This window comes from Convolutriloba macropyga, chromosome 9, assembly GCF_964194025.1.
Source record: "Convolutriloba macropyga chromosome 9, txConMacr16.3, whole genome shotgun sequence".
NCBI classification, from domain to species: domain Eukaryota; kingdom Metazoa; phylum Xenacoelomorpha; order Acoela; family Convolutidae; genus Convolutriloba; species Convolutriloba macropyga.
In genome coordinates, this window is record NC_134476.1 from 5,043,134 (window position 1) to 5,053,957 (window position 10,824).

Consider the following 10,824-nt stretch of genomic DNA (forward strand, 5'->3'; position numbering starts at 1 on the left):
TTTTGGGTGAGCGGCATCCTACTTCTTTTCATTAAGTTTCTTCATTGATATCGAACTTTCGGTTAAATTTAATCGACCTCCAAGACGCTTTCTAAGACTTCGAACATCGTTACACAAGATTAAATTAATTCATTAGTTAAATATATTCTCTTTGACATATTGTACAAAATCATCGTATGGAATTAATGGACTGCTATCTCTTGATATGTCCATCAAAACTACAGGATTCAAATTATATAGCACCACAATGAACAACTTCTTGTTCACGTTCTCTTCATAGAGTTCAAACTCGATATTGGCGCCAAAATCGGGCCATTGATATTCAACACCCCCCAGGGCTAACTTGACAAAGTTGATAGTCGTATCATGGGCGCTCAGAAATGTTAGAATTCTGTCGTTGGAATCAAGAATTTCCAAAAGGTGCCAGAAAAATTCACCCGCTGCTTTTCCCACTCCTTTGTCGACTGAAACAAATCATAACTTTGATCATAGTAAACTGCAACATTATTTTAAAATTGGTGGCACCACAAAAAGAAACATATTCTCAAACATAACCGACTAACGTCAGTAGAATTGCTCTCAAACGACTGCCAAGCGATGAGGATCTTGTCAGAATTTACGATTTGAAAAATCACCTAGAACTGATAAGAGTTTACACGATAAAAAATACTCATTAGTCATTTGTCAAAAAACTCCAGTGTTCATAATATTAATCATACAATAATTCGGTTGTAAAGTATACAGCGGTCGGTCATTAATTTAGGATAAAAGAGTAAATTTATCCCGGCCTATAAATCAAAAGTACAAAGAAAGATAAATAAAAAAAAGGCCAAAAACCACAATCAAACATGCAAATCTAATGCTTTTAATAAATCTAAAAAATCAAATTTGGATCTATTCTGTTTTGCCCCCCCCCCCGCTTAGTGAGCTTATATTTTTTACGCCTCCCAAGCGCACGTGCAAGTTTTTTACATAGTAACGTGCTATATAACAAAATTTGTAACGGGGGGGGGGCGTAAAAAACACTGGGGGAGGGGGGGGGGTGGGGACAGAATAGATCCCTCAAATTTATATTTAACGATTTTTTCAGGCTTCAAACAAGATTATTTTTACAAACCTAGTAGCGTCTCAGACGAAACCGAATACATTGTCATCTGGTTCAGAGCACTTAAGTCATTATCATTAAACACTGTGTGGTCGCTGCCAATCATCATATCGAATGTCTTGAAGGAGGTCACAAAGTCTCGGATCATCGAGAGATCCAGCTCTTCACTCTCAGCTCCAGTTCGGTCCATAAAATCACTCGACCACTTCTCATATCCTGGAATTTGTTCACGCTTGAAATCGTGTTTGTGTGATTTACATAACCCATCTAGGAGCTCTGGGTATCTAAACATACAGGGTTCTTTTCTTTTCCTTTTTTTCATAAGCTTATGTACACTTCACGAGCTGTTTTCTTAACACTAATTATGGTTTGCTTTGCATACGCACGATCAAAAAAACGGGCAACAAAAATTACAAAAATTTCACCCAGCTCAAAATTGAGCTGGCGGCTTTATTTATCTGCAAAAGGCGATGAAGTGAACCAATTTTCGGAAATTCAATATATGAACAAGTGTACTGTACTTCTGTGGTCTGAAAGAAGGGCTTTACAAACAACCAATGAGGATGATGATAAATAACACATACTATTATGAGGGTCTCTGATAATTTCAGCGGATCTATTCTTTTTGGCAAACACCCAAAGTTGGTTCAATAATTAATAGTCATGAGAGATTGTGCCTTAGGTACGTTTGTTATGGCTCAGTCATGTATCCATGGTTCAGTGGGTATGGCTATCAAAACAATTGATGAAATTGAAAATATTGGCCCGAGTTCGAGACTGGGTGGTTGGGATCCTAAATCTGTGCGGTAGACCCCCCCCCCCCCCCCCATTTCTCACTACTGTTGTTATATAGCACGTTACTATGTAAGAAAACAGCACGTGCGCCTGGGGGTCATAAAAGATTTATACTCACTAAGCTTGTCAAAACAGGCTAGTCTTCGCTAGGCAAAACAGAATAGATCCATTTCAGCTATAGGGCAAAATATTTGGATCTATTCTGTTTCAGCCCCTATCATTAGTGGGCATACATCTATTACGCGCCCCATTCGCACTTGCTAATTTCTTACACCGAAACGTGCTATAATACATATGATATAAATATTGCAATTAATGGTTAAAATTGAACTCACTTCTCGTACGGTATAAGCAGCCAATTTCGCTCACAAGTCTCATCAAAAACAAATATCTTCAAATGAGGTTGTATCTGCTTTGAATTGAAAAGGCCAGCTAGCACACCTTTGAGAGACTCTATGGTACGCTCAGTCCTAGTCGAAACAGCACGCAATAATTGGTTCGCATCGTCACCAACAATCTGGTCAACTTCCTTCTGGTATCGATCACCGAGTGATAAACCCAAAGAGTAAAGTTGCTCCGATCCAAGTCGCGTCAGAATTCCGTCTTGTTTCAATCTAAACGATTAGCACATATGTTTACCAAAGAATAATAGCATTTTCGTAGACATTTTTAAAAAGAGCTTTTTATTTTTCCACGCGTATGATTTGGTCATTGACAATTAAGGTTTTCAGGCCTTAATAAAACAGTATTTGTATATAATTGCTTAGCCCCACCTCTAAATCGGCTATAGGAGCTTTTAATATTTAAAAATAATGATTAGTTTCTGATCTATTTTTATGACCCCCAGGCGCACGTGCTATTTTCTTACATAGTAACGTGCTATATAACAACATATAATTTGTAACTGGGGGTCATAAAAAACACTGAGGGGGAAACAGAATAGATCCTTAGTTTCTTCACGCATGGTAATGGAAACAGAGAATTTGGTTTTGCAAGGGGGAATAAAAAGGTAGGAGAAACTATGGAAGTCATGAACAAACTTGCTCCAGCTAAAAAAACCTGTAGAATACCAATACTTCTCTTCGCGTTGTAATAAGACCATCAGGACTAACATAATCGCTACCAACTTCGTTTGAAAGCAATTAATAAGGCAAATTTCATAAGAGGATCCAACAACGAAAAACAATGACGAAAAAGAGCAATCGCAAATGGCAGAAGAAGCTGTCAGAGGATTTATTGTTTGATTGTACTAACGTATGCTAATAGTTGATTTATGCAAGTAATTAATCAAATTATTTTAACTTGATGTATTGTCCTTTTTGCATGCTCAGTTTTTCTAAGTTGTTTTCAGGATTTCCAAGCGGATGAAACAATCGGAGCTGGGTCGACAATCTTCAAGTCTTATTTCTCTCTTGGCGCAACTTAGTAAGTAGTAAGTTAGTAAGTAGATTTAATACTTTGAAATTAACAACTTAACTGTAACCCAACAATCTGTTTTTGTGATGGTGAGGCTTGTTTACTTAAGAAACATTTAAACAATTCCAATGATAAACCAATAAGCTATCAACAAATAATGATAATAATTGTTTCAATTTATCGGGAAATTCCATTCATATACTTGACTCTACCCTTCTTTTGGGTAAAACTTTCCGGACTCTTGTTTTCGTCCATCATTCTGTCAGGTAGTTGAAGTAGAAAATTGATTTGAGATCTATTACTTGATTTGAAATCTGCCACATAGTTCCAATCCAATTGAGTGAGGTTGAAATATAGTCCATATGAATACCGAAAGGATGATGATCCGGAAGATTTTGGGTCTCATAAAACGCGTTGGATAAAGCATTAGTATTTTACAATACATCTGCACCAATGTCAGCAGTTCATATATGATGCATAGAAGGGGAAAAGGCAAGCGATTGCCTTGATTTAGTCATGGATGGATTGAGGGCATTGGGATCGATGTTATCAGCATTCAGGTTGAGATTTGATGCTCGACTGGATCGAAATGATTGAATTTGTTCAGATAAAACATGAAATTTCCGTTTCCATTTAGGATTGATTTCGTCTTTGAATTGGTCTTTCACGAAAATAACTGGTTTGACACCAATTTTGGTGTTACCATCACGCTTTAGGAATGAAGGACCAAGCTGTCGGATTATGTGAAATCTGTGATATAGCCAAAGGAAGAGGGCATGAAGTATCAAGTTTTAAGACAAAGACAATGACAGTCTGGCTGAGTGATAGTTTAATTGGAACATAGGAACTGAATTCTTTCATCAGAAATGGTTTGAACATGGTCATTTCATGAGCTATAGATTTAGCAATATTCGAGAAATGTTTAGATTGTGACCACAGGGTTTAATAACATTTTTTCTCTGACTTTTCTCAATAGATTGACACCAGCTGTTCTCGTTTCAAAGTACGGCAAGCTGTTAATTGGTGGTAGTTCGCTTAGTAGAAATTCTAATGGATCGGCTAGTTTCACTTGGACTCTTTTTGCTGGTATTCGGTCGCTGCTTGAGAGATCGGCTCGGATTTTTATCATATGACCTAAAAGTTGATAACCGCATTCAACGGTCATAATGCAAATCTTGCATCCTGGGACAATTTGGCTTTGTGTTGGAACAACTGTGTCTATAGAAGTTTTTCGAAGACTATAGTCTTCTGTTGCTGAAGTTATCAGCCATATACCATACCCTAAGTTTCGTTATTGAACTTGGTTTGGTAGAAAGATCACTTCAGTCTCACATTCTCAGATAGCTTCAATTGTTGTCTTGAAGAACAAAGTAGCAAGATAAGATCCATGGCTTGGCTGCGTAGCTACTGCTTGATGGCAAATTCGGTATCTTGACGATCCCCGAAATTGCTCAAACTGGCCCGCAGATAGTGGTATCCACTCCATCTGATCCTCAGATATTGCAAGATATGGAGCCTCGATGCTCCATTTAATTGCCATCTGAGGTTCAGGTTGTGGCATTGGAACTGTTTCTGCACTATATACTGAAAAAACGGTTTGACGCGATGCTAAAGGTATAGACAAGGTCACAAGTCCTTCATCCCACTCCTGTCACCAACTAACGTATGCTAATAATTGATTTATGCAAGTAATTAATCAAAATGTTTTAACTAGATGTATTGTCCTTCTTGCATGCTCAGTTTTTCTCAGTTGTTTTCACGATTTCCAAGCGGATGAAACAATCGGAGCTGGGTCGACAATCTTCAAGTTTTTTTTCTCTCTTGGCGCAACTTAAAAATATAAAAGTAAGTAGTTTTAATACTTTCAAATTAGCAACTTAACTTTAACTCACCAATCTGTTTTTGTGATGATGAGGCTTGTTTACTTAACAAACATTTAAACAATTCCAATGATAAACCAATAAGCTATCAACAAATAATGATAATAATTGTTTCAATTTATTGGGAAATTCCATTCATATACTTGACTCTACCCTTCTTTTGGGTAAAACTTTCCGGACTCTTGTTTTCGTCCATCATTCTGTCAGGTAGTTGAAGTAGAAAATTGATTTGAGATCTATTACTTGATTAGAAATCTGCCACATAGTTCCAATCCAATTGAGTGAGGTTGAAATATAGTCCATATGAATACCGAAAGGATGATGATCCGGAAGATTTTGGGTCTCATAAAACGCGTTGGATAAAGCATTAGTATTTTACAATACATCTGCACCAATGTCAGCAGTTCATATATGATGCATAGAAGGGGAAAAGGCAAGCGATTGCCTTGATTTAGTCATGGATGGATTGAGGGCATTGGGATCGATGTTATCAGCATTCAGGTTGAGATTTGATGCTCGACTGGATCGAAATGATTGAATTTGTTCAGATAAAACATGAAATTTCCGTTTCCATTTAGGATTGATTTCGTCTTTGAATTGGTCTTTCACGAAAATAACTGGTTTGACACCAATTTTGGTGTTACCATCATGCTTTAGGAATGAAGGACCAAGCTGTCGGATTATGTGAAATCCGTGATATAGCCAAAGGAAGAGGGCATGAAGTATCAAGTTTTAAGACAAAGACAATGACAGTCTGGCTGAGTGATAGTTTAATTGGAACATAGGAACTGAATTCTTTCATCAGAAATGGTTTGAACATGGTCATTTCATGAGCTATAGATTTAGCAATATTCGAGAAATGTTTAGATTGTGACCACAGGGTTTAATAACATTTTTTCTCTGACTTTTCTCAATAGATTGACACCAGCTGTTCTCGTTTCAAAGTACGGCAAGCTGTTAATTGGTGGTAGTTCGCTTAGTAGAAATTCTAATGGATCGGCTAGTTTCACTTGGACTCTTTTTGCTGGTATTCGGTCGCTGCTTGAGAGATCGGCTCGGATTTTTATCATATGACCTAAAAGTTGATAACCGCATTCAACGGTCATAATGCAAATCTTGCATCCTGGGACAATTTGGCTTTGCGTTGGAACAACTGTGTCTATAGAAGTTTTTCGAAGACTATAGTCTTCTGTTGCTGAAGTTATCAGCCATATACCATACCCTAAGTTTCGTTATTGAACTTGGTTTGGTAGAAAGATCACTTCAGTCTCACATTCTCAGATAGCTTCAATTGTTGTCTTGAAGAACAAAGTAGCAAGACAAGATCCATGGCTTGGCTGCGTAGCTACTGCTTGATGGCAAATTCGGTATCTTGACGATCCCCGAAATTGCTCAAACTGGCCCGCAGATAGTGGTATCCACTCCATCTGATCCTCAGATATTGCAAGATATGGAGCCTCGATGCTCCATTTAATTGCCATCTGAGGTTCAGGTTGTGGCATTGGAACTGTTTCTGCACTATATACTGAAAAAACGGTTTGACGCGATGCTAAAGGTATAGACAAGGTCACAAGTCCTTCATCCCACTCCTGTCACCAACTAACGTATGCTAATAATTGATTTATGCAAGTAATTAATCAAAATGTTTTAACTAGATGTATTGTCCTTCTTGCATGCTCAGTTTTTCTAAGTTGTTTTCACGATTTCCAAGCGGATGAAACAATCGGAGCTGGGTCGACAATCTTCAAGTTTTTTTCTCTCTTGGCGCAACTTAAAAATATAAAAGTAAGTAGTTTTAATACTTTCAAATTAGCAACTTAACTTTAACTCACCAATCTGTTTTTGTGATGATGAGGCTTGTTTACTTAACAAACATTTAAACAATTCCAATGATAAACCAATAAGCTATCAACAAATAATGATAATAATTGTTTCAATTTATCGGGAAATTCCATTCATATACTTGACTATTGTATTCTTCAATAAGACTTTTTTCAGACAGAACTTTGCAGAGTAAAATTGATTTGAGTCATTTTAAAGTCTATAAAGTCAATTCTATTGTCATCCCGAGTGAAACAAAACATGAACAATCTTTCCAAAATACAGAATCTTGTTTTCTCTAGAAAATTGAATGTCTTAGCACGATCGTATTCAGCGTTTTCACGTGCTGTGTTCAAACGATTTTGATTTGCAACGACCTTTTACATGTATACATATGTTGGATGCTGACGTTTTCGTTTCAGGAATTTCAGCAAGATTTCTCAAGTTTCAATTCCCTATTAAATAATGATTTTCACAATTGGTTTCTAATCTGATTTCAATTTTCAAAATTAAAGTGAAAAGTATATGTTTCAGAAGTTTCCCATTGTAGCTCACGCATTTTGATGATCAGTGATAACTATTCTATTCACTCAATGGATTCTTGGGTCAAATCATAAACGAACATTACAATTATATAATATACGAATATTTCTAACCAAGTGTACTCTAAAATAATCTATATGATTCAGCGGACAAATTTGAGATCAAAATACAACTGCTTTTACCTTTTAAGTCAGCCTATCAGTCATTTAAAAACATTAAAACATAACAAGCCTTCAGATTTTAAAGATAAAGTTCAAGAGATTGAGCTTCCGGGGTTGAAATAAGCTTTTCAAATAAAGATAAAATTGATAAAATGTTCTGAGATTAGCGGAATTAGGTTCTGGCTTTATAATGCCATTCTGTTTTTGAAAACTATACAACTTTCTTGATCCACTCGTGAGCAATCTATGATCCTCTGCTTGTTTAATTTAAGCTGAAACCAGCATTTCATTGCTGAACAGTTCACTACGTACCTTATTATTTAATGGAGCACAAATTTCAAAATCCCAATAAACGAGGTCTGTATACCAGTAGGACAAAATTAGAAAAACAAATCGTGCACACAATCTTTTTTTTCTAAAGTGAATCAGTTTATACTGGTAAAATGAACATGGGAAGCATTCAAGGAGGCACTTTAATTTTGATGGGGTGTACCTTAGAAACGATTAGTGGGTACAAAAACCGCCCCAGCAGGGATTCGAGACCCGCACCTCTAGGTCGGCAGTCTCACATATTCACCACTCAGCTACAAAGGCTCGTGTTTCCTTTCGCTCACAATCACTTTACCAACGACGTTTATTTCAGGATGAGAGAAATTTAGATGACTCAAAAATGAAAAGCTAAGTGTGAAAATGTCACCCAACAAGTCAAAGAATGCTCTAGGACAAAATTGCAAGCAAAAATTTTGCATAACAGACCAACACGTTTACAAAAATTGAAAAATATTTTACAACCTAGAAAACAAGTAACGAACCGCAAAAAAAATAAGGAAAATTATAACCGGTCGTTGAAAACTGTCAGCAAAAAACACCAGCCAGTCTTCTTTTGCTCGCATAAAATTACAGCCATATACTTGCTTTCCACCTGAGGTTCTTATTATTTGCAGTGCTAAATATGTGAGTCTTTTAAAATCAAATTTTCTAAATTTTAGCAAAAAAGATTTCAAAAGTAAACAAAATGAAATAAAAATTTATTAAAATGTATTAAAATATAGTCTTACACTCTTTAAAATGATAAAAACTTTTGGCGATATACGTTTTTCTGGGCATTTCAAATAAAACAAAAACTTTCACTATCTACGCTTTGCGATATGTTCCATAAGACATGTTCTCCAAATCTTAAGAAAGTGTGTCGAAAAACCGACAGAATTAGATGGAATTCTTACCATTTGTTTTTGAATCTCAATTGCTCAACACAACAAAGAGAAGGCCAAAAATGTTCTGAGTACTGTCTTCTCGAGAAAATGGAGTTTTTCAAAGTTACCAGAGTGAGAGAGAGAGAGAGAAACACTATTATTATACAGGAATAGTTAGCGCTAAATACCAGAAGTGTGAATAATTTATGCAGGCACAAAAAGTTTTTATTAAAATTTATTGAAAAGAGGTTAGTTTAAGCGGAAATAACGCCATGTGCTAGCTTGTTGAATAGGAAATGTTGTGGACTCGGCTAAATACCAGTAAACATACACTTGTATCTTGCAGGTTCAGTTGTAGTGAGTTCCACTTCATAGATACCTAACTAAAGAGAAGACGATTAAACAGATGAACTATTCGCTACATAAATTATTCGGTTAGTATGCATGTTAATCCTATAAGTGGACGTACGTTATTTAAGCTGGTTTTCAAAGACTTTTTTTCATATTTAATGAATTGGAAGAACTAAGTTAAAGTGTATGTCATTAACTCAATCAGCTGTGTTATGCCGATTACATTTGACGCTTTCTTAAACCTCTTGACAATACATTCTTCAAAGCCCAGTTCGTTTTTTCTCCAAAGAAAGCACCAAAGGTGGGCTCATTTGAAAGCCAAAGCGTAATACTGTGAATAAGTAATGACAAGTGCGTCGAAGAGCATGGGTAATACTGTTTTAGGAAATCCATGTTGTACAGCTGCAATGGTTTTGATACTAACAGCCATGTTTTTCATAACTTTTTCAATTGTGTTTGAAAACCGAGGTGATTGTCTATGGCAACACCCAATTATTTATATTGGTTTGATTTTTTACTATAGCTGCTCGCACAACTACAGTCTCGAAATCGGTGACCCTGTTATCATTTTTCTGCGAGGTTATAAACTCGCATTCAAAATCAACCAATAGAATGCCATTATATTTGAATTCTATACACAAAACTTTAAACTGATACCACACACAAAATCGCCTGAAATCACTCAAAAAGATTTTTTGTCTTATCAAAAAGGTCTAACAATTTTTTACACCGTGGGAAAATTGTAAATCGCAGTGTTACAGCTATAGCAGATTGATGGTGGAGCCATCAAGAAAAATCTATTCCGTTATTTTTTGACAAGCTTGACTGGGCAAACTCCAAGTTTATAATAATACAGAGCAATGGAGAGACACTACTTACTTAGTATTAAACTGCAGATAAAAATCGGCTTCCTCTTTCTTTTGTAAGCTGCCATACGAAACGAGATCAAAATTCTGATACAACTTTTCTTGTTTATTGTTGAAGCAATCCATATTTAGTTTGCTGTAGAATTCTGCGCCCAAAGAACCTGCCAGACCCCCTCTTCCATAATTGAACGGTGTCCTGTGCCCATGCCGAAATAAAATAACAGACGCTTTTCTGCAGTAGTTATTTGATATATCTTTGTTGAAATTTTCTATATAGGCACGCTTTTCGAAATTGCTGTACTTCTCGAAATTCAGCATTGCGATTCAAGGTCAAGTCGTTCAGTAAATCAAACGAGTCAAACGTGACCATGAATTAAATCAGTAAACCTTGACATGCTTAGTTTCGATTAATCAGTCAATGCAGATAAACCGTGAAGGTCCAATATACAGGCGTAGCTCGAAGCATCTACCTAAAATTATAACGACTTATACATAAGCATTCTGCGGTGAGATGGATTTTTGAGTGATAGTGCGATAGAGTGGATGACACGGATGACTTAGGGGGGGGGGGGGGGGGATTTGGAAAAATTACTTGGAATTGTAATTAATTCGCAATTAATTGATTGCCGACTAATTTAAATGAATGCTTCAGATAATATAACAATTTGCTTCAACTTTTGGGTAAATCATTGT

The 10,824-nt window shown here is 36.2% G+C and overlaps 1 protein-coding gene across 1 annotated transcript; it reads right to left on the bottom strand.

The window, feature by feature from the left end:
• Positions 1-106: 106 nt before the first annotated feature.
• Positions 107-10,598, bottom strand: LOC142345980 (lysophosphatidic acid phosphatase type 6-like). Its single transcript, XM_075398455.1, has 4 exons — positions 10,145-10,598; positions 2,236-2,514; positions 1,118-1,389; positions 107-464 (listed from the first exon to the last, which is right to left on the bottom strand). The coding sequence occupies exons 1-4, from the start codon at positions 10,447-10,449 to the stop codon at positions 133-135; spliced, it is 1,188 nt and encodes a 395-aa protein (XP_075254570.1). The 5' UTR covers positions 10,450-10,598; the 3' UTR covers positions 107-132.
• Positions 10,599-10,824: the final 226 nt, after the last annotated feature.